This window comes from Podarcis melisellensis (genome assembly GCF_964234715.1).
Source record: "Podarcis melisellensis genome assembly, chromosome: 6".
Taxonomy (NCBI): domain Eukaryota; kingdom Metazoa; phylum Chordata; class Lepidosauria; order Squamata; family Lacertidae; genus Podarcis; species Podarcis melisellensis.
In genome coordinates this window covers 54,283,775-54,308,240 of record NC_138538.1, presented here as the reverse complement: position 1 = coordinate 54,308,240, position 24,466 = coordinate 54,283,775, and the positions used below count along the sequence as shown (strand labels likewise).

The window sequence follows — 24,466 nt, the reverse complement described above, 5'->3', positions numbered from 1 at the left end:
CCTTCCCGCTGGTAAGCGGTCCCTATATATCTACTTGCACCCGGGGGTGCTTTCGAACTGCTAGGTTGGCAGGCGCTGGGACCGAACGACGGGGGCGCACCCTGCCACGGGGATTCGAACCGCCGACCATGCGATTGGCAAGTCCTAGGCGCTGAGGTTTTACCCACAGCACCACCCGCGTCCCTTGCTACTTAGCTTGTAGCAGGCACCAAACAACTTGGCACATAGAGGGGACTATCAGCTAGATAAAATACCGTGTCAATTCCAGAACTCAAATCAAAAGATTTCACGTTGTCAAAATAAGAAATAGCAAATAAAGCGAATAAAACAGTTCTAAATAATTCTATCCTAGGCAGTCCTATCGACAACTTGCCATGGTAGGCAAAGACACAGATCAACCTAGTAACCTTTATTTCCCTATGGTCAGGAGAAATAGATTGATGTGGGGCCAGGCAACTACAGATTAGCCTTGGGTGGACTTCTCTGGCAAGAGATCCTTGATTTGTATATCTTTGTGTTTGGAAGTAAATATATTGGGAGATAGTAGGAATATTTCCTCATTCCTTCCAGCTAGACTGAACTTTGATTGTGTACTTTGGGTGTGACCAGCCAACTCTTGTGGAATGGAGCTCATAGTTTATTGACTCCATTCCACATATGGAAATAACATTAAAGAGGCAAGTCCTGTACCTCCACAATGACCAGTGATCAAAGCTTCTGAAAGCTGAATGGAAGTATCTGAGCTGGCAAGCACTTCCTCTCTTGCAGATTATTATAGCCTTCTATTTTGGTCATGAAACATTAACACAGTAGTACACTCCCTTTAGAGATCTGCCATCCTTTTTATTCTGCAAAAGTGTTAAAAACGCACAACAGATTGATCCTGCTCACACACAATTACCCAATACTAGCATCCTCATTAAGCTGGTGGAGCAGGGGCACAGAAACACCTCCTTGCCAGAATAATAATAATAATAATAATAATAATAATAATAATAATAATAATATATTATTTATACCTCATGCCACTACCGAGAAGGCCCTCTGCCTGGTTCCCTGTAACTTGGCTTCTCGCAGGGAGGGAACCGCCAGAAGGCCCTCGGCACTGGACCTCAGTGTCCGGGCAGAATGATGGGGGTGGAGACGCTCCTTCAAGTATACTGGACTGAGGCCATTTAGGGCTTTAAAGGTCAGCACCAACACTTTGAATTGTGCTTGGAAACATACTGGGAGCCAGTCTAGGTCTTTCAAGATCGGTGTTATGTGGTCTCGGCGGCCGCCCCCAGTCACCAGTCTAGCTGCCGCATTCTCGATTAGTTGTAGTTTCCGAGTCACCTTCAAAGGTAGCCCCACATAGAGCGCATTGCAGTAGTCCAAGCAAGAGATAACTAGAGCATGCACCACTCTGGCGAGACAGTCTGTGGGCAGGTAGGGTCTCAGCCTGCGTACCAGATGGAGCTGATAAACAGCTGCCCTGGACACAGAATTGACCTGCGCCTCCATGGACAGCTCTGAGTCCAGAATTCAGCATCTTGGGTGCTTACTGGAGCCAGGCAGACCAGTAAGGTTGGGGGTACTTGTGCACACTGGCAAGAGCACCAGCCTGGCTTCACTCATGTGTTCACGGAGTCCTGACCTCACCTCACTGCTGCCTGCCCCACCCCCATAGTGCAATCCTGCTGCCAGATGGCTGGCTCTGCACTCTCACCTCACTGCACCAGCCACTCCTGCCACTTGGCTTCCACATTAAGAGTCCTAAAATGGTGCTTACAGTACTACTTTTTTCAGAATGCATTATGCACAAGTCTTTTTCCCTGGGTGGGTGCTTTCTCCCTGGAACTCTTTTCCTTGGAAATCCCACCACATATATCCCTTCAGAACTATAGTAAGTTGAGGTTGACTTCGTTGACTCAAAACTGGTTTTGGTGTGTTGATGCTGCGTTTGTGGCTTTCATACTGCAAATTCATCATTTGGGATTTCCTTTATTGTTTTGTTTTATCTAGCGTTGTACTTTACATTTTGCTGTTGTCTTTGGCTGTATTGAAACCTTTTGGAAGGCCAAATAGCAGGTTACAAATATTTAAAATAATTCATTTAGCAGTAAAGCTTAAAGAATCAGATATCCACATTTCTCTTATTTTCTTCTGAGCAGATGCAAGCTCAAGACGGAAATTTTGCCAAAAAAACCACCCAGTAGTGACATTACAGTACATAAGAGATTTTAATTTTAGCACTTAGAAAGAATAAAATTGGCTCAATGCAGTTAGATTTTCCATTTTTATAAATCCCAGGGCTGCTCTAAGGTTACAACAGATACTATAAAGTACTGATTCTATGCCTTAATATAATAGGTATCATTTATTATTTGGGTGACAGATAGTGGGAGGGAATGGTATGGACAAATTGCTTGATGCTATAATATTTTTATAAGGCTATAACTACATTAATATTCAAATTACAACTGGTATAATAGCATCATTTGGTGCTTAGGAGTTCTGAATATGTCAGCTTCACTTGCCAGTTTACTTTGGAAGCAAATTAGTAGTCAAGTTGAGCATCAATCAGTACCTATCGTCGCAATGCCTCCTTTCATCAGAAAAATATGGAAAACAGAGATATAAGAATAAACATTGACAGGTTGGGGGACATCATCAAAAGCAATTTGGTAAGAACTTGGGTATCACAGGTGTGAAAATGAATGTGTGAAGCTTCTTATATTTAGGAATTCTGGTCATATGCTATATGTTTTACCCTATTTAAATACCAAATCTGAAAGGGGATAAATCTTTTGCTACACTTTGACCGTGAGAGGGCATACTATTACCTTAGCCGTTTGCTCACCCACTGCCCCCTGCTTAAGCAAATGGACAAGTCGCATTGGTTCCTTTCCTGCTGCCTGGTGAGAGTACAGTGGTACCTCAGGTTAAGTACTTAATTCGTTCCGGAGGTCTGTACTTAACCTGAAACTGTTCTTAACCTGAAGCACCACTTTAGCAAATGGGGCCTCCCGCTGCTGCTGCGACGCCGGAGCATGATTTCTGTTCTCATCCTGAAGCAAAGTTCTTAACCTGAAGCACTATTTCTGGGTTAGCGGAGTCTGTAACCTGAAGCGTATGTAACCTGAAGCGTATGTAACCTGAGGTACCACTGTACAGGGGAAGAACGGGTACTCTTTTTTTCTTTAAAAATCAGGACGGCTGTACAAATGCCTGGTCATAGGAAACTAACCAGCTAATTAATACTACAATTATGCAGATAAAAAACTGTTGCTTGGTGACACCAGCTTTAATATCACCATTTATTACTAGCATTTTTGTCTCCAATTAACAAAGCAGATGGAACCTGCTACTATCAATGGGAGCGAGGACTGCAAAGACAGGCAGGCAGGGTAGCCGAGTGTCTATCACCATAACACCCTTTGTGAGGGTGACTTGGAGCGGATGTTGTGGTGGGAGGGTTTTTTATTTTTATTTTGCCACCATCATCGCCCCAGATAAAGGTCTGTGATAAGCTATAGCTGGTGTTCGACCATATTTGTCACAAATCTGCCACTATCACTTGAGTACTCTTCCCTGTCATTTCTTTGCCAGCATTCCTCAAATCACCTAATAATTAACTTGGCTGAGCTCCACTTCCATGGAGAGAATGTTCAGGAGCAATCATGTAAATGTCCCTGGCCATTTCTCTGTTCCAGAGTCGACTGCAGGTTTGACAGGTTCAGCAGTTGGTGTGAGAGGGAAATCCGCAAGAACAATCAGAAAATCATTCTGATCCTTTAGTCTTTTGGGTGGAGCCATCAGAACAGATCCCCTGCAAAGTTTTGGGATGCCAGTGATCCTAATTCTGACCGGATAACAGAACTGTATCTAAGCCTGTATCTAGATCACCCTCATCCTATCCAGCATCAAAAACCTAGTCCAGCCTGTGTCCAGCTGAATGTGTGGGGCCAGAAATCACCAATGTTGGCAAATCAGCAACAATGAAAACAATTTTGTTGTTGATCTTACAACTGAAACTAGTTTTCTCATATTAGAATAGTAATGCTATACAACAACAAACATGCATTGTTCCACTACCATTATCAATGAAATTTGAAATTAAACCTTACTTTTTTTACTATTCTGTAGTATGAAAGATTACGAGAGACCTAAACTTGAATAGCAAAGCCTGTGATTAACCTTGTAATAGCAATAAAAGCCACTCAAAATACAATGAAATATCACCAAAGGCCTTCTTGTCTACCGCTGAATTAAACCCAATCCTGTGTTTAATTATTGGAGACTCTCTTATTTCTTTTTTCTTTTTAACAGAAAGACATAATCCCTGTGATGCTACCAGTAATTTAGCTAATTTGCTTTTCTGGAGACCATCTGTTTTTCCCACATTCGGCAATATAGTAATAATTTTTTGTTCCTTCCTTATGTATCAAGTCTTCCTACTTCCTTCTTTCAACATTACACTATGTATTGCTCAGTTTCTCAGCAGTCATGCAACAAAGTGTCCATTGGCACCTTAAAAGCTAACACATTTATGATGGCATAAGCTTTTTTGAGATAGAGCCTACAGCATCAGATTTATAAAGGGATATCCTAGCTGGGAGAATTATATACACATTGATAAGCGAAGAAACATACTATTTTGACATTCATTGTTTTAAGACCACACAACCATTATATATCTGATTTAAATGTTTTAATCGCTTTTAATTTGCAGCATTTTAAATGGTGGTTGTTGTTTTTTAGAATATTATATTATTTCATTATTTTATTTTTGCTTGGGGTGGGATAAGCGCTGAGTCAGCAGTATTGTTCCTTGCTTTGTTTTGTTTTGTTCTGTTTTGTTTTATTATTATTATTCTGTTAAATTATTATATAGTTTGTATTTTGACTTTTAAGGGGAGGGGTCATGGCTGCCTGGGAGTGGGCCTCAGCCAATAGATTGGGTGGGGCAGGTTCCACAGGGGGGGATGTATTGGGACACCCGATCTCAGTGATCACGGGCAGGAGGAGGAGTTATGCTAAGACCAGACCATGTCATTACCGAGGAGGCAGGTTTAGTCATTGTTTGAGGACTATCCCTGCCTCCAGGTCTGGTCCTGACCGGAAGGATACAGTAATCAGCAAGGGAAACCCACATGACCTGAAAGTGTTGCTGTGCAATGCCAGGTCAATGATGAATAAAACCACTGCCATCCACGACCTGATTGTGGATGGAGGATTTGACCTGGCATGTGTGACAGAGACCTGGTTGGATAAAGCAGATGGGCCTGTCCTTGCCGCTGCTTGCCCACCAGGTTTCTCTTACGCACAGCAACCCAGGTCATGTGGGCGGGGAGGGGGGGTTGCAGTGATTTTTAGGAAGTCATTAGTCTGCACCAGGCGTCCTATTGGGAAGACCCAGTTTTCTGAGTGCATGTTCTGGAAGTTGGGCAATAGGGGCAGTACAGGATTCCTACTGGTGTACCGACCTCCCCGCTGCACCAAGGATTCCCTGCCCGAGCTGCTTCAGGTCGTGGCGGATATGCTCCTGGAGACACCTAGCTTGGTTGTCCTGGGGGATTTTAACATCCATGCCGACACGACCTTACAAGGAGCCGCTCGGGACTTCGTGGAAAGCATGGCCTCCATGGGGCTGTCCCTGAATAAGTCTGGCCCAACTCATAGCCACGGACATGCCTTAGACTTGGTGTTTACCTCTACGGATGTTGGTGATCTGACATTAACTAAAAGCGAAACAAAAGAAGTGCCATGGTCAGATCACTTCCTGGTGCAACTGGACTTCTCCGCAACCCTTCCCCTCCGCAGGGAGGTGGGACCGATTCGGATGGTCCGCCCCCGCCACTTAATGGATCCAATCGGCTTCCAGAGAGTGGTAGGGGATGCTTTATCCCAAGTTGATGGCCTTTCAGCTGATTCCCTGGTGGCCCGCTGGAATGCGGAGTTAACCAGGGCAATTGACTGTCTGGCTCCGAAGCGCCCTCTCCGATTGCATGGAGCCCGGACAGCCCCGTGGTTTTCCCCGGAGCTGAGGGTGATGAAACAATCGTTGAGACGGCTAGAGCGCCGGTGGCGGAAAACTCATTCTGAATCAGACCGGACACGGGTTAGAGCTCAACGTCGAGCCTACCAAGTGGCAATGGCGACGGCGAAGAGGGCCTTCTTCGCCGCCTCCATTGCATCTGCAGAAAACAGCAGCAGGAGACTTTTTCAGGTGGTTCGCAGTTTATCGGAACCACCTGTACCACCGGGGCCTGGTAGGGACCCCAAGATCTCCTGCAATGCTTTTGCAAAGTTTTTTGCAGATAAAATCGCTCAGATTCAGAAGGAGGTAGACTCCACCGTGGGAGCAGGGCCAGGGCGGGAGAGTGCTAGAGTTCTGTCTGGTCCTGTTATATGGGATCAATTCCAATCTGTTACCTCCGAGGATGTGGACAGGCTGCTTGGACGAGTGAAACCGACCACCTGTCTCCTTGATCCTTGCCCATCCTGGCTGATAAAAGCGAGCTGGGAAGCGCTGGGCGATGGGCTCTGCGGGGTGGTGAATGCTTCCCTCTGTGAGGGAGCCTTCCCAGACCCGCTGAAAGAGGCGGTCATTAAACCGCTTCTTAAAAAAACATCTTTAGACCCGGCCAATTTGGCCAACTATCGCCCAGTCTCAAATCTGCCATTCTTGGGCAAGGTGATTGAGCGGGTGGTTGCTGAACAACTCCAAGCACGCCTGGAGGAAACGGACCATTTGGATCCCTTCCAATCGGGATTCAGGCCTCACCATGGGACTGAAACTGCCTTGGTCGCGCTGGTTGATGATCTCCGGCGGGCTAGGGACAAAGGTGAGAGCTGTTTCCTAGTTCTGCTGGATCTCTCAGCGGCCTTTGACACCATCAACCATAACATCCTTCTGGACCGTCTAGAGGGGCTGGGAGCTGGGGGCACTGTCATACAGTGGTTCCGCTCCTTCCTCCTGGGCCGTGTCCAGAAAGTGGTGGTGGGGGGTGAGTGTTCAGACCCCTGGGCTCTCACTTGTGGGGTGCCTCAGGGTTCTGTCCTCTCCCCCATGCTTTTTAATATCTATATGAAGCCGCTGGGAGAGATCATCAGGGGGTTTGGACTGGGTGTTCATCAGTATGCAGATGACACCCAGCTCTACCTCTCCTTTAAATCAGAACCAGTGAAGGCGGTGAAGGTCCTGTGTGAGTGCCTGGAGGCGGTTGGAGGTTGGATGGCGGCTAACAGATTGAGGTTGAATCCTGACAAGACAGAAGTACTGTTTTTGGGGGACAGGAGGCGGGCAGGTGTGGAGGATTCCCTGGTCCTGAATGGGGTAACTGTGCCCCTGAAGGACCAGGTGCGCAGCCTGGGAGTCATTTTGGACTCACAGCTGTCCATGGAGGCGCAGGTTAACTCTGTGTCCAGGGCAGCTGTCTACCAGCTCCACCTGGTACGCAGGCTAAGACCCTACCTCCCCGCGGACTGTCTCGCCAGAGTGGTGCATGCTCTAGTTATCTCACGCTTGGACTACTGCAACGCGCTCTACGTGGGGCTACCTTTGAAGGTGACCCGGAAACTGCAATTAATCCAGAATGCGGCAGCTAGACTGGTGACTGGGAGTGGCCGCCGGGACCACATAACACCAGTTCTGAGAGATCTGCACTGGCTCCCAGTACGTTTCCGAGCACGATTCAAAGTGTTGGTGCTGACCTTTAAAGCCCTAAACGGCCTCGGTCCTGTATACCTGAAGGAGCGTCTCCACCCCCATCGTTCAGCCCGGACACTGAGATCCAGTGCCGAGGGCCTTCTGGCGGTTCCGTCATTGCGAGAAGTGAGGCTACAGGGAACCAGACAGAGGGCCTTCTCGGTAGTGGCGCCCGCCCTGTGGAACGCCCTCCCATCAGATGTCAAAGAGATAAAGAATTACCTGACATTCAGAAAACATCTTAAGGCAGCCCTGTTCAGGGAAGTTTTTAATATGTAATGCTGTACTGTTTTTAACACTGATTGGGAGCCGCCCAGAGTGGCTGGGGAAACTCAGCCAGATGGGCGGGGTATAAATAATAAATTATTATTATTATTATTATTATTATTATTATTATTATTATTATTCTGAGATGCATCTTATAAGAGGAGATGTGAAAAACCAGAGGATGTAGAGAGTCAAAGTTATAGCCTGCTTATATGATCAGGGCAAAAAGTAGGATCAAATGTAAGGGCCATAGCATTAGTGCCCTGTTGCAAATCTTGGTGTTGCATGATGACTAAGGAGGCTGCATTTTCATTGCAAAAAGGCTTTCACTAGTCAAATGGGGAAACAGTAGGAGATAGAATGAGGAAACAGGAACCATAAGAGCAAATCTATTCTCATCACTATGTCTTGTTGTAGTATAGTCATCTTAGTCGTGTTCGACACTCCGTGACCCCATGAACCAGAGCATGTCTTGGAAACTCTCACTTTCTTCTCAAAGCTTCTCCTTTTTTATGTCCATGGAGTTTTCTTGGCAGAATACTGGAGTGGTTTGCCAGTTCCTTCTCCAGGTGGATCACATTTAGTCTAAACTCTCGGCATAGCTCCTACCTTCTCTGAATTATTCAAGCCCCTTCGCCACAAGGCAGGGATCCATGAAGGGGTCACTATGTCTAAGGGACCACAAAACGTTAACTGAAAAATATGTGTAAGCTCCAAGGCTGACAGCCCAATTATTTTCACACAACACAGGTAGATGCACAAATGACTAATTTTGTAGCACACACCAACCACGTCACAAACAGACACAATTGGGTATTGTCAGATTCTATTTCCTTACTTTGATTTACATATCACAGGCATAGGCAACGTCGAACCTCCAGATGTTTTGGTACTACAACTCCCATGATCCCTAGCTAACAGGACCAGTGGTCAGGGATGATGGGAAGTGTAGTCCCAAAACATCTGGAGGGCCGAGGTTGCCTATGCTTGACATATCACATCTGGTAACCTACCATAAAAGCATTGCTTCATTGGTAAAAAGACCAAAACTGTGAAACCTTGACTGATAAAAAGTAAATAGAGAGACTGCTGTTACAGTGTTGTCACTCAGTTGTAACAAGAGAACAGTTGTGAAGAATTCAAAGGGTTTGGCAGTTTTTATTGCATCAGATTATTATAAGAAACAAGGTTAGACCACTACAAATTCTCTGTAGGCCATGGATTTTCAGTTTGCAAATGAAGGTCCTGTAGCTAGAGGCCAAAATTGCATAGGATGACATTATCACACTGTTCCAATAACTTCATGTGAAGAAGCACTACAGATTGCCTTATGGAACAACTCTCCTCCCACAGCACAGTGTTCTGGAGGTTCTCCTGACCCCACTCCCTAGCCTGTTTCAGGGTTGGGGTACCAGGGTTAAAGCCCCACTGCACAAGGAGAAAGCCTTGCACATGGCTTCCATTGTCAGGGCTGGCTAGGTGGATCCTGCCCATGCATTGAAAACTCTGTTTTTGTGCACAGAATTGATCTGGACTTCCTTTGTTGTATCTCTGCACACAGTGGCACTGCACACATAGATATTGTCACGTATTAGCAGCACATTATTTTTCCTAATACTTTTGGAACAGGACTCCCCTGACGCTGGTTATTGTGAAGGAAGGAGAATTTCATCAAAGACATATTAAAGCAATATTATAAAGAGGGGGGAAATGCCCGTGATGAAACATTCTGTCTGTACAACAGTTAATGCAACAGAAGTTCTGTCCCATGGAAGGTGAATCATGGAACCCTACCCAGTATACAGTTTCAATTGCAATGTTAACACTCCTGAATCTGTGGTATTTTCTTGCTAAACTTCATAGTGTTGCTTCTTTCTGCATAATAATGCTTACCCTTAAGAATGGAAACTTGAATCACTCAGCTGCCTTCTCTTGAGGATTAAGATATCAGCAGATTTTGCAAGTAAACTTCTAAAGCAGCCAGCTGTTACCACCCACCTGCAGCCATAATAGTGATTGAAAAGAACATGGATGTCTAAACATGGATAGCTTCTCTAATTATGTGAAAACTGAGAAGTTTAATGCATGACCATACTTAAAATACTACCAAGGTACGGAATGTGCATTGTGGAATTTAAAAGTTATAAACCAAAACAAACCACACATGGATTTTATACCAAGTATCTTTCAATTATTGCCAGAACAAAATAATCATTTCCAAATACTAATTGTCAAAAGTTTATTCATAAGAATGCACAAAATACAACCATCTGGCTATATTTTGTTAAAAGAAAGATAGCTGCTTTTTGCCATGTTTACGTTATAATGTATTCAGCTAAATACAGTCATTCTTCTTTTGGGTTTTTTCTCCTCTTAAAGCATCTTTAATAGGTAGTCCAAGAAGTAGGGGAAAACATGCAAATATGTAAGCTCTCCTCTTCATTGCCATTTTAAATGAGTTCAGTAGCTACCTGTGCTTTGACAACTTAAACATAACAAGGCACAGGTGCTCCTGATTAACAAATCAGCTAGGGCTCTGTACAGTTCCCTCCACAGGTGGAAATGAATTTTCTTGCCCTGACAGCAGACAGGCTTTAAATATTTGTTAACTGGTAGGGGAGGACTAAATGTCATAAATATTTATTTTTTTAAAAAAAGAAGCAGCAGTTATGTATTATGTGAAAGGAGTGATTCAACTGGAGATTTAAAACTGTAAATATTGCTGGCTGAACTAAAACTGAAAGATGTAATGTTTACCAGTCTTTCTTGGCAGGTTTGTACAAAAGTTTGATTTATTTGCACAGTCACAAGTGGTACAAAAATTGGTTAGTGGCTGTTATTATTAGTAGGCACCATGCTTTGAACACCCAGAAAGTACAGTAAGCCCGTAACCTATGCGGGGGTTATATTCCAGGGATCATTCCTAAAGCCAAAATTATGTATAGTCAAAGCACATTGGTTAATGGTGGGTAAGAGTGCCAACGTCATTTTTCCTGGGCATCTGCCCCCTTTCCATTTTTTTAAATTTTTTTGAAGGTCATAAATCCAAATGCATCCAAGTGAAATGTGCCTAAGTTGCAGGCTGTATAAAAATAGTATTATCTACCTTTGACAAATGTTCACATGAAATTTAACACATACAGGAGTACGTTAATATCTCAGTTGCAGAGCACTTGCTTTTCACAGCATATCCAAACAAGACTGGAGAACACCCCTTTCTTAAACCCTGAGGAATCAATGCTAATTCATGCAGAATAGGGTGAGAGAACAATTTGTCCTCCAGATGTTGTGGAACTACAACTCCCATCTGCCTTAGTCAGCATGACTAATGACTGAGGATGATGGGAGATGCAGTTCAGCAACATTCTGAGGGCCAGAGGTTCCCCACACCTGAAATCAAGGGCTTTAACGTCCCTCTGCCCTCAAACATGAAATAATGTAGCACATGAACACTATGTGCACTGCTTGGAATGGGGTGGTGGTGCTTATCCTGGAAGATAGGGTAAGTAGTTGTTGGTACAGGGCAGGGGGGTTAATTCAGGAAGTTTGAGACATGCTACTTTATAACAGAATGTTTCATTATGTTTTTATATATGTTGGAAGTTGCCCAGAGTGACTGGGGCAAACCAATTCAATGGGTGGGGAATTGTTGTTGTTGTTAAGCTGGTTAGTATCACCAATATAATGCAAGTATTGTATTGCTGAAATAAATGCCAACTTTGTATTGCATGATTTAGTATCAGACTGTCACAATTAACCCAAAAAAATGTAAAGAAGGAAAAAGCGCTTACGTAAAGCCAGCAGGAATATTTAAATTGCCTGCAAAAGGGGTGTGTGTGCGTGTGTCAAATCTAGCAGCTATTTATTTTATTAATGTCAGCAAATGTTTCCTTACTATATCACAAACTTGTATTACACTATTTCACTTCAGGATATATTTGTATACTTTAGTGAGCAAGCTGCATATTTTCTGTTTCTGTTAAGATGTGCATTGACGTTATTACATTATATATACTTCACTTGGTGGACTATCTAGTAGAGTTTTACATGTACTGATAATATGCCAAAGCTCCCTATTTTAATTTTAAACCTGGGATTTATATGTTACATTAGACTAGGGGCATAGTTTGATAAAGTTAATCACTGCTATGAAATGATTTTAGGTAGCATAGCTTCCTGAAAGGACTGAAACTGCTTGCTAACTGCACTTTGAGAAAAAGTGGTTGAAACTGTATAATTATACTTTTTCAAATATTTATAAATTTACTGCTTAACCTAGTTGGTTAAATTTACCCAAAACTAGTAGCAGAGATGGGTGGGGACCCACTTGGTTGGGATGAGACCATTCTTAGTGTCTGCCACCTGTCCTGTGTTAGTCATTATCCACTTCGTAGAATTAGAAAGTTCCTTCCTGCCGACCTCAGCATAATTGCATTAAAGTAATAGAGGCACTTTGTTAGTTTAGATTATTCACCATGAACATCAGGTTTAACTAACCAATTTGCTCCAGCTTAATTTGGTTTTATAAACAGAAGTCAAATTAAACAGCTTCTATTTTATTTAAAATGCTTCTAGTTTACAGTTTGGAATGAACACATTTTTACTATTGAATATTAATATCACAAACTGCCATATTGCTATTTTGGGAATGTAAACAGCAGAAACACAGCAATTGTACTACATGGACATCCTGCCCATTAAAAAGCCAGCTTGAATATAGCAAATTGAAAACCACAATTAGTACGTACATAATTAGTACATACATCAACCATGTATCCCTAACCATTTGACATGCTGGATGAAACTGATTGGGAGTTGGAGTCTGGGTATATATGCTGGCTGTCCTCATCAGCAGTAAACAAACCTGTCCACTTGGGAAGGTGAAGCAAGAATTCCAGGTGTATGTGAATACTTAATTCAACAGACCCCCCAAGAGCCCCAATTTTGCCCTATTGGCAGTCCTTGTTTTTGGTCAGGTGCCCCAGGGTTTTGTTTGAATATGGGGCACCCTGCTTTTGGGCTGCGACAGCAGCATCGGAAGGCGGCATGAGGGTTTATTCCCAAAGCTTCATTAGTGCTTAATAACCTTTGGGATGGAGAAGGTTGGATTCTAGCACCCTGAAGAGCCCTCAAGCTTAGTGCCCTGTTGGTCTCTCCTCTTCCTTCTCCTGAGGCCACAAATGAATAAGGTTGCTTTGCTTTACTGACAATGCCAACATAGCCCCTTCACCTGGAGCCTTATTAGAAATGGACTAGAATAAACTTTGGGGAATGAGTGTGCTTCCTATTTTTTTCTTATTCATAGCTTGAGACAGTTGTTGGCATTTAGCATATTCTCCATGGGCCATAGATACTTCATATTCTTCATCTTCTGGTTAGAACCAGCACACCGGACACAATATTTATGCCATCAGGTGTAAGGCAAATGGCCATGTTTGCCCAAAATGGCCTGGTGGGCCTAATTAGGCCCATGGGCTGGAAGTTCCTCACCCCTGGTGTCAGGAGATTCATCCAGGCCCCATCTGGTGATTTCAGAGTGCAAGGCGATAAAATTTACCATTTATTAAGGAATTGCTTACTTTTTAAATTAATAACAATTTCCACTAATGGCTACTTTCTCAAATTCATTAGCCAGTTCTTAATCTGGTTCAGGTGTTCCACAAATACATTGCTATGATTTGTTTTTTAACTGGAATGTCACACTGTGCCTGACATAGCCTGTGGTGTCTTATTAGGTAGGAAAGACTCCCCTCCCCCCCAACTGGTGTTTTGGTTTTGTGGTAGCTATTCCCGTGGGTTTTCTTTCATATCTTGTTTCTGGCAAGAAATACACTAGAGGCCGAGTAATAATAAATGTTCTATTTTTTTGCAGGTTTGCTCATAGCTCCTTTCTTGTCTTTCCGTTTTCTTTTCTCTTTTCCCAACTGCAATGATTACCAGTAGAATACAATTAGCAACTTTCAGCCGTGCAACGAGAATGCTGGGAAAATTAAATATATAAGCAAAATCATTCCACATGCTCCTGAAGGATTTTTTAAAAGATTGTCTTGTTTATATTTCAAAATTTGGCATCTGGTTACACAGCTCTGACATTGGTGATCTATGTGAAATATATTTAATAAACAACTGAGATTCTCCCTCACCTTGTGTCTTTCAGAGAGTCATTTTCAACATTGTAAACTTCAGTAAAACAAAAAGCCTCTATCGGGATGGAATGGCTCCAATGGTGAAATCCACAAGCAGGCCAAAATGGTAAGTTACCACACCAGTTAATAATTGTGGTTTTGGAAAAAGCTTTGGCCACAATATATCTTGGAACTGCTGCTCTTTGTTTTATTTGGTTAAACTTGGATAATCTTTGTTTTCTTTGTATATACTTCAGCTATTGTGTTATTTCTCTCTCCACAACAGAAGCTAGTTGTTTTTATATTATGGCTTAACCTTGTGAGTGGCAGATTTGGCATAGCCCATACCAGAGACAGAGACAATAAACAATTTTCCTTTGCACTTTTGCATATTATTTGGATGCTTTGCTGGTAAAGGTTGTTGAAAATTTTCACCAGTAGTCTCTTATAGTAAGATATGTGTATACAATTTACCTGATAAATGTGGAGGAGGCATTTGAGAGGTTAGACACAACAGAACAAGCCTGGAAAGCTAGATAAGATCAGGCTGCCTTGTTTTTGTTTTACTTCATGCCACCCAAGAAGAGCCCAATTAATTGGGATTTTAGATGTTGAGATCTTGCTAGCAAAGATTTCCTTTGTAAATTATCCTCTTAGAACTATGAAACTACTAATTTTGGATGGAGTAAGACTAGTAAAGTACCACATATACAGGCATATGAACTATTATTGTTCTCTCATCCATTCTGTTCCCCAAAATCTTGTTTGTAACAGTTTCAAGCCAAATACATCAAGTACACCAAGCACCTTCTGAATCTTTCTATTTACAGAATTAATTTCTAATTTTTGCTGTTAATTAAGTACCACTGATTTCCTCTTCATTATTCCCCTGATATGGTTTCACATTGAAACATCAAACTGTAAAAATCTATGTAAAATAGGCCTACAAATATACAGACATTTCTGTTGTTTTAAGGGATATTCTTTCACATATTCTCCAGTAACTTAAATATTTCAGTGTTTCAAATTGTTGTTCATATGTGCATTAAAACAAAGATTTCTGTGCTCCTGAGAAGGAACTTTTCCTTGTTCTTCAGGCATCTTTCCTACTATATACAAACAAGCTGACTAAATCAGACCAGTTACAATTTCATCAAACAGTGACAAGTATCAAATACTGCAGGGGAAAATAAAAATAAAAGGCAGAAGGGGTACCACTCAAATAAATAAAGCTATTTCTGCATGCACACAGAATGGCATAGCTTCATTTAGCAGCTATGTTGACTGTAATCTGTCTATAGACACCATGTGCAGAATTTATTTTATTTCCTATATGGAAAGGGGTATGGCCATTTTCCTAGATTTGTCTGGAAATGGTTGGAGCATAACTAATGCCCCTACACTTCAACAGTCATGGAATATAAGATACATTTTAGAACTAGATTAAAGCATCTAGAATAATGTTATTATTTACTTACATAAAATATTTTAAAGCCACACTTTCATATAAACATCACAAGGGGGTATACAGACTAAAGACACACTGTTATGATAAAAACATTGAGCTTCCAGTGGTTCCACTCCTATAGGCATAGGAGCCAACTCCTAGGGGCTGAGGGGTTTTCGTCTTCCCCAATAAAATATTTAAGGGGGCTGGACCCCCTCCCAAGAGATGATTAGCATTGCCATTCAAATGGTGTGCATTCACCACATAATATGATCAGTTATGTGGGGCAGGGCTTATCTGCACTCCTTACTCCAAAATTCAGGTTGGCACCCCTACCTCTGGGAGAGCTGTTTGCAATATTTAAAGCAGAGCTTTCCACACTTGTAATGCTGGCGACACATTTTTTATACATGCTTCATTTCATGACAGAGTAATTCAGTTTTACTAGCAAACTGGGGGTTAAGCAAACTCCTTTCCAGCCCCGGTGGGGAGCATTCGTGCGACACACCTACATGCTGCAGCCGATACACACAGTTTGGAAAGCTCTGATTTAAAGAGCCTGTACTGTAACCTATTCTACAGTTGCAGTTTCCTGTGTGGTTATGGAGAATGAAAAGGTACAGTGGAATCGTCCTCAGATTCTGAGGCGGATGGAAGAGCCATGTCAAAAGACTCCCACCAGGTTGAGGGGCTCCCTTGAGTTGGGGTGACTGCTGTAACATCTGTATCAGAGTCCTTCTTAGACCAAGAGGGGACATGACAGCCCCAGGAGCTTCTGTGGTCTCCTTGTGGTTGCTGGTTTCTTGTGTGGAGGTTGTATATGAGAAGCACAGGCTCAAGCTGTTTGACTTGTTGGCATCTATTGTTAGTAATATATCAAATATATTGCAAGTCGTTAAGTGACAAATACTAAATATCATTGTATGTTATCAGATGCCATCATATATATTCTGAAAACTCATTGTTAGGGGTTTTATGTCAATTATGTCAGTCAGAACTCATGGCACTAAACCACAACTTCTGTGAAGTAACATAGTGTTGTGTCATATCAAGCTATATTGGTTGCATTTCACAGCAGATAGGAAAGGCACAATGAAATGGGAAAGATGCTAATTTAAACCAATGAGATGTGATGTAACTTGTCAGGTAAAATTGATCAGAATGGTTTGCTCGTTATATGGCAAAACCTCAGGTCTATTTTTCTTGATGATTCCGCTTACAATTGTCAACAAACTCTTATTTTTCCTTTTTAAAGATGTGAATATGTGTTTTTTTTTGGGAAATGTGCTTATGCTTTTGTGGATCTCTTTTGTGAGTTGATACAATAGACTTATGTATACTGCCCTTATTAGTGATGTGTGAGCTCACACTAGCTTACCATAGAAGGCACTCCATTGTTCTTTCTAGGAAAATTATCAGAAAACTGTTAGGGTCTTACAGCACTTAATTTTTTTAAAAAAAGAAAACTAGAAATTGGGAGATCAGCCCCAGTCCTCTATGCCTTCTCCACACTTCCCAAGCGAGCTTGTTTTGCAAATGAGTTGAGAACTGGGAGTGGAGATAAAAAATTAATGAATAGTCCAGTAGCACTTCTGAAGAAGTGTGCATGCACACGAAAGCTTATACAGTTGTACCTCAGCTTAAGAACTTAATTCCTTCTGGAGGTCCGTTCTTAACCTGAATCACCACTTTAGCTAATGGGGCCTCCTATTGCTGCCGTTCTGTTCTCATCCTGAAGCAAAGTTCTTAACCCGAGGTACTATTTCTGGGTTAGCGGAGTCTGTAACCTGAAGCGTCTGTAACCCAAGGTACCACTGTACCCAGAAGAAACTTAGTTGGTCTCTAAGGTGCTACGGGTCTATTTTTTAATTTTTTATTTTGACTGCATCAGACCAACATGACTACCTACCTGAATCTGGGGGTGGAGAGAATTTGCTGAAGATAGGAAATGTCTTAATAGTTCTCCTTTTAACTAGCCAGGTTGCTCCTGAGCTTGCTTAGGATCATTAGTTCCTACTAGGATGCGTGCAACATGTAATTTTCAATGCTTTCTGTATGAATTGGGCAGAGACACATTCTGAACCAACAGTGTTCACATTTGCTACCACTGCTAGTTACTGTTGGGTGTGGTTTTCCCGACTCACCTAAGTAGTTTGGCTTGTCTGAGCTTTCTCAAGAGAATTTTCAGAAGGAGGTGGGGACTTTCACACAAGTTCCCTGAGAATGCTTGGAAGGCCACGTTGATGGGCGAGAGCTTGAGCCTAACGTCTTCTGCCATCTTCCACCCAAGGAAGCATAACATTGTGTGGAGTGCGGGGCAGGGGGTTGATTGTACAGAGATGAGAGAGATGGCAGTAAGAAACAAGCTGGGAACCAGGAGCTGCACCAGAAGATCAGAGTCAAGAGACAGAGCCAATAGTCAGGACCAAGGCGTAAGTAGCAGCAAGGAGAAAGTCAGAGGCTAGGACCAAAGGACAAACCAGGAGGCAGAATCAAAGGGCCCAAAGAATACAGGATAACAGTGTTGCTCAGACAAGGCTCAACTAGAACTGTCCTGTATTCCTTCCTGTCCAGAAGAATCCAATGGCCAGCCTTGGCAGACAGTTCAGGGCTTGAGGGCACTTTGCTGCCTAGGTAGATGCTGAATTTGATGGCTCATCTCTTGAGGAAGCTGCACACAGATCTAGCTTAAGTCCCAGTAGCTCCTCCGACAGGAGAATTGGCCAGTTTAAGAAAAATTAGATATTCCTGAGCATGTTCAGGAGCATCTTTTTGCACTTGCAATGCATAGGATTCAAAATTTTAGTTTCTTAAACCCCCAGCCCAATTCATTTGGCTGAGATGTATTAGAAACTACAACTGCTATACAACCTGGTGACAAAGGATGCTCCTAAGCATATTCAGGAACACATAGGATTTAAGAATAGGCCTACAATATGCATCCCTTATATTATCCCATTTCCCCTCCCTTGTTCTTCCGCCTTGTTTCAACACTCCCTCCTTCCCCCCTTGTTCATTTTAGTGTTTGTTGTTGCTCCCTAATTTCATATACTAGTCTCCACTCTTCCAAACCATTAGTTTTACTTCATAGGCTCTAATACATTAAATTTTATGCGTTGCACACACATGCATTGCCATTCCCCTGATTCCACAAGGTTTTGCAACTTTTCAAAGTGAAACGGAAAAGTGACTTGTTCAGTAAGCAGCAGATTTTCTAAATGATGAAGTGAGCAAGCACTCTCTTTGGGTAGGCTAGCTATAACTCTTGATTATTCAGCAAGACCATTGCCTCATTGGGGACATTAGTTTTCAAATTGCGCTAATCTTTTTAAAGTAACAACTGGCCACTCATCACCTTAGGTATTCCAGCAAAGATCCTGTGCAAAACTCTAATTAGTATTTATGAAACAGCAGCTCGTCCCTGTAGAATAATAGCTGTAGCTGGCAAATATCTATTTGACACCTGTTAAGTCTTCAAACATTCTGCATCTTAATGAGGAGAGAGTGCTAGGTGAAGTCCAGACAATTCAGAGGTAAGTGATAACAAAGAACAAATCAGCAGTGGTGATGGTTATTCTCTGCAGGTGACAATCTTGTAACAAGCCTAGCATTAGCAAGTGACATAGGCATATGCTGAGGCCCATTGACCAGTGAGGCCTCACAACTGCTTAGAGATGAGGATAAACTCCAATCTGCTGCCATGTTCTGCATGCTGTGGCCAGGCTAAACTTTCTATGTGCTTCAGAAGCAGTGTGTGAAAATTGCTTCTCATGCAGCTGTTGTGTACCTATACAACTAGGAAACACTAACTCATTCTAGAAGCATCTGCAAAGTGTAAGAGAATGAGAGATTTCCCTAGTGGAACGTGCAATGACATGAGGGCCACTGAGGCAATATCCAGTTTTCTGTTGGGAAAGCTGACCAGCTCAACTGTGGGCCACGTACGTTCACCTGAACGTCCTCTTAGGGGAAGGAGGCAGTGACTAAAGTCACCTCTGTACCTGCAGTATGACAAGGAAGGCGAAGGAGGGCCCTGCAGTTCTCTTGCCCAGGGTATTCAACTCTCTGAGAAGGTTCTCAGGTGTACATTTGTCAATAGTTATATCAGTCAGCAAATAATAGGACATTAACTGCCTGAAGAGAGAATTTATAATTCTCTACTCTTTATATATAACGTCAGGTTCCAGGCTTCTGGCCTTGACAAAATTGTCACTAGTGTTCCTTTTTTATATTTCATTCTTCGAAATGGCTGTTAAACGTGGACTTGTCTTTCTAGTCAAGCAGTGCTTTGACATCTATTACATCTACTACAAAATTATTTTAGACTCTGCTGTAGCATTTCTCCCTGTAGTGGTCTGGGTGCCGGAGAGCTTCCTGTGGAGTAACTTAAATGTTAATTTATATAGATGTCAGTAAACTTGTTTTCCTTTCACATCAGGAGGGTTACTGTTTGCATTGCTTTTCTATAAATCTATCAAATAAAATGCAAATGTAAAGAGCTGTATTTCATGTTTTATTGATCAGGAGAAGGCAGAGTTGTTGTGACAGCATCTGAATTTTGATTAGCTGTAACTTGCCTGTTTTAAAGTTTATTTTTGGGTGTAGACTGCAGTTTCGTGGGCAGGTATGCCTTTGTCACTTGCATTCTGTAGAAGATGTTATTGGAGGTTAGGTCATTGTGCGTGGGAAAGTGAGAAGAAATCTAGTAGTTAGTGACCATTATGTTAGGGGGGAGAGGGGTTTCTTAACCATAGGGGTCTTCTGGCTTTCTCTTCTTCCTTCCACAACTCCCGTGCTCACACCAGCCAATGGAGTGAATGGGCAAAGAGGTCTGTACTCCCTTCTTCCTCAGCATGTGGAATATACTAGAGTAGAATGCACATTGAACCCTGGGAGATGTGATTTCTGCAAGGCATTTGAAGTTTCTCAGCCACTGGGGAGAAACAGCATCTCCCAAGATTCCATACATATACCTCCCTAGTAGCATTTCAGCTGCTGAGGAGGGAAAGAGACTGAAAAAGGGGAAACTGAGACCTCTTCTTCCCATTACAGCTGTTGCTAGAGCAGAAGCCTAGCAAGGTGGGTGGCGGGAAGAAGAGTGGGAGGATTAAAATGAGAATTGTAATGTTCATCTACAGATTGAATATGCATTCCTACCTCTCATTCTTTCCAAACTCTTTGAAAAAAATACAATTGTGAAAACTGGTTATTTGTATAATTAGCATTTGGTAACATAAGGGACTTTTCTCTAATAAATAAGAGGGATTCATAAAAGAATCACTGCCAAATTTCTGGGATGACTGATATGTGTTGGCAAAAGTTACTTCCTCTGATAGTGAAGTGGAAAAAGATAATAGGAATTTTTAAACTGCAGCAGTTTTTAATCACATTTTAATCACATGCCTAGGTACACAACCCTGTGAAAGTTAAGTATGTGCTTGGTTAAAGTGCAGGACCTTTAGCTAGAACCTGCCCTTATATTCTATTTTAAGTGAATGATTAAGTGTTCTTACCTGGGGGAACTGACCACTATGATTACTTCACCTGCTGGTTTCTGGAAATGGAAAATTGGATGAATGTTAACAGTCTGCAATGATGATTGCAGTTCATTTAATTCAGTGGTCCTTCAATGTTTTTATTTGGATATTTTTTGTGGACCATAGAGCAGGAAGTACGCAGTCCAGTGTGGGGCCAGCCAAGATAAAAATAATACACAGAATCAATATTGGATTGAAATAGCCCACAACTTTTATTGTTTACAGATGTAAGTAGGCTTAGAGGAAGGCATTAGGTATGCATCAGGTGTCAGTCAGCCCATCTGCTGACTGATAAGAGGTTAGGTCAACCCTGGGTAAAGGGTCACCCTGTGATGCATCACATTGGTGTGAGCCCAGCAGGGTTGCCACTTGGAAGGGTGCTATCAGCCCCTGTGTGGACTCCCAGACAGAGATACCGCTTCCAGGATCCCTTTAGCGGGGTACCTAGTAAGCTAAATATGCAACTCAATGCTTTACCCACCAAAAGTTATGATGATTGCTATGAGGTAGGCGATGAACCTGTAGAGCAGCCTATTTGTCTAGAGGGAATGCGGCAACTGAGGCTTCCATAGTAAGGTCTGCCCACTGTTTGCCCACTCGCCTTTGGGCAGGACCTATAAGAAACAGGGCAAATGATCTGAGTGGGCCATGACCAGGCACGGCATGGCTTTAAAGGAGATAGGTAGTGGTTTGTGCAACATATGTATATGAGAGGTAAGGAGCATGAGTGAATATGGATGTCAAAATGGTATGTGTTTGCATGAAGAATGTGAGTGGTGTTTATTCATGAAAGAAATGTGTGAGTACTGTGCTCACGTGTGTGTAAATGTATACAAACTACGTATGACAATGACCGCTCCCCGCTTAAAACGGGGGGCGCCCTTTGCGTGGACGCGTGCAGCCCCTAGATCTGGAGCGGCTCCAACAGCATAGGCTAGGCTTTGCCTTCCCTCAGGTGGGATACCTGGAGGTCTCCGCCTACCTCAGTCAGTTGTCCAATCCCACCTGGGGGAAGAGTTGCCAAGGAGACCAGGCCAGGTAGGGGAGGGATTACCTGCCCACACAAAGGAGGGAGGATCTTACCTGGGAATTCTCACTTGGCTCCAGAGCTTCTCCCACCCTACCCACCCTCAGTCAATGTCTTATGTTGCAGGTTAATTTTCCTCACAGGTTTTGCAGGTTAATTTTTCTTCACAGGTATGCGGGCGCTGCTACGTTAAGGTCGCTGTTAAAGGGCCGGAAAGGAATTTCCCTGCATTGGCAGGTTTCGCCTTTCCCGTAACAAAACGTCACAACTTTGGTGGTATCAGGCCTTGGGCGGAATCCTTTTGTCCATCTTCCTCTTTGCGGCGGCAATACCAGGGTTCCCCATTAAAGGGGTTTCTGAAGGGAGGCTTTGACCGTACGCCGGAAGGTCGTCATTGCTCTCCCCTGCGGCGGCGGCGTTACGGGGGCGGCTATCTCTGCTTGAACATATGTTCTCCAGAGCCGGCCCATCCCCCCCCACACTGGATAACCCTGATGCTCCCTAGGTCCCCGGCTGGGGACTGGGGAGGGAGGACGTCCAATGCCTGAGCCAAGGTCTACCCACATTTGAAATTTAATAAAGTTGTGGCCAATTTAATCCCATAGCACGTTGTCTTGAGTCGTTATTCCACATGACGGGGGGACCGCGCAGGATCTGGGGACTCCGCCTGTCCACGCAAACAAAACATTTTCAGAGCCCTCTTCCTTCAAAATCTTCACATCCATTAAGTTGCACAAGACATGATTTATAATAAGTGTAAGCTGGGATACTGAACAAAAACCCCCACAATGCTCCCCGTATATAATTTGTGCCTTCCAGATAGATATGAATGAATAGCTGAAATAATAGGAACTGTATGAGTAGGTTAAAAATACTATTTTGCTAGTAATTGCAGTTGGCAACAGTGAGTGCAGATCCATTGCCCATGAATATACAAAAGGGGAGATCATATATGTTCAAGGAAACATTGTCTACTCAAGCCTTCCATTAGCTTCCCACTGGAGCATGAAATAAGGACATTCTCTGCAGTAACATTGCAGCACATCCCTAGTTAACAAGGACACCCCCCTTAAGATTACAGAAATGTGCATTAAGACTAGAAAAGTCCCGGTGAAGTGAAGGCAAGATACAGAGAACACACCTTCGTTTTCACAAATATCAGTTTCATATCCTGACTTGTAGCATGAATCATATGCTTGGGAAATTTCTAAAAGCTGCTTTTGTCTTTATCACTTATTTTCTTAAGCAACTGTTCTTCTAAGTAGTACTCAAATATAATTGTCCTGGTGCTTCCCTCAGTCTGTCCCCATATTCACTGTGCAGATTGATAGCAATAGAATTTTTGGCAGGGATTCTAGAGCTTGACAATGATGTTCTAATTATCTAATCCAATATTTGTTTTTAACTCTCTTTTTTTAAACCGATAGTTTTATTCTTTTTGTAAACTGCTTTGAGATTTTACTACAGTCAAGCAGTATATAAATCTTGTGAAATGATAAAAAATCTCTGCTGTTCACTTTAACAGCCTTATTTGGGGGCCAGAATCCTTCTTTTTGTGCCTGGGTCCTGAAGATGTTATGGCTCAGTCTGGGTGTGGTGATCACTTCTGTATTCCTGGTGTCTGGATTCCATCAGTGACTTGTGACTAAGTGAGGTTGGGGAGCCTGTAATCATGTGCCATTTAGCCAGGTTCAAAATGGCTCTTCAAAATACCATGGCCATGAACTTGTGACACTGGGCCTCAAGCAACTGTAGGTTGGCCCAGCTACCTGCTTCTGCCTACCTACTGCCTCCACAGCTGCAAGGGCCTGACTACTCCATGCCTTTGTCTGTGGTGAAAGTCTAGGTCACTGGAGACAGGGCTGCCATGTGCCTTACTGTACAGAGAGCTGTTTAGGTTATCAGGTCCATGGTTACGTTTAAAGAACCATAATAATGGAGAGCAGAGGCCTTGAGGTTGCCCATCACCAACACCTGGACAGCAGACTGAGCAAGCTTACAGGTCTCCTGCACATAGTCTTGTGAGGCCAGCCTTTGTTGTATTGCAGTGCAATGGCAGGCAGGAGTGCTTTTGTATTACGCTGGGGGACTAGATTTGGGTTGATGCCAGAGGATATGCTATGCTTGTATGCACAGAGCACCAAGCCTTTGTTGATATGTAATATTCCATACCATCCAATTTTTTCTGATTGAAAACCAAGATGCATATCTTCTGGGACATGCTTCCAGGAGAATCACATGACCTGCACCAGACTCTTGCCCCTCCACTTAAAATGCTTTTTTGGGGACATAATCTCACATTGTGCCCCCAAACAAGCATTTTGGGATGCTGCATGAGATTGCGGCCACCCAAAAGTGCTTATTTCAGGG

General features: G+C 42.9%; 1 protein-coding gene and 1 long non-coding RNA gene across 3 annotated transcripts in view; one reads left to right on the top strand and one right to left on the bottom strand.

Annotated features, from left to right (window-relative positions):
- Window positions 1-24,466, top strand: part of BEND5 (BEN domain containing 5) — a 733,046-nt gene that overhangs the window by 147,731 nt on the left and 560,849 nt on the right. For both annotated transcript variants that reach the window (XM_081913981.1, XM_081913985.1), the window contains exon 4: window positions 14,118-14,212. In XM_081913981.1, coding sequence (XP_081770107.1) covers window positions 14,118-14,212 — 95 coding nt within the window. The remainder of the gene's footprint in view (window positions 1-14,117; window positions 14,213-24,466) is intronic.
- LOC309371429 overlaps window positions 1-24,466 on the bottom strand; it is a 66,651-nt gene that overhangs the window by 10,360 nt on the left and 31,825 nt on the right. The gene's annotated exons all lie outside the window — the stretch shown is intronic.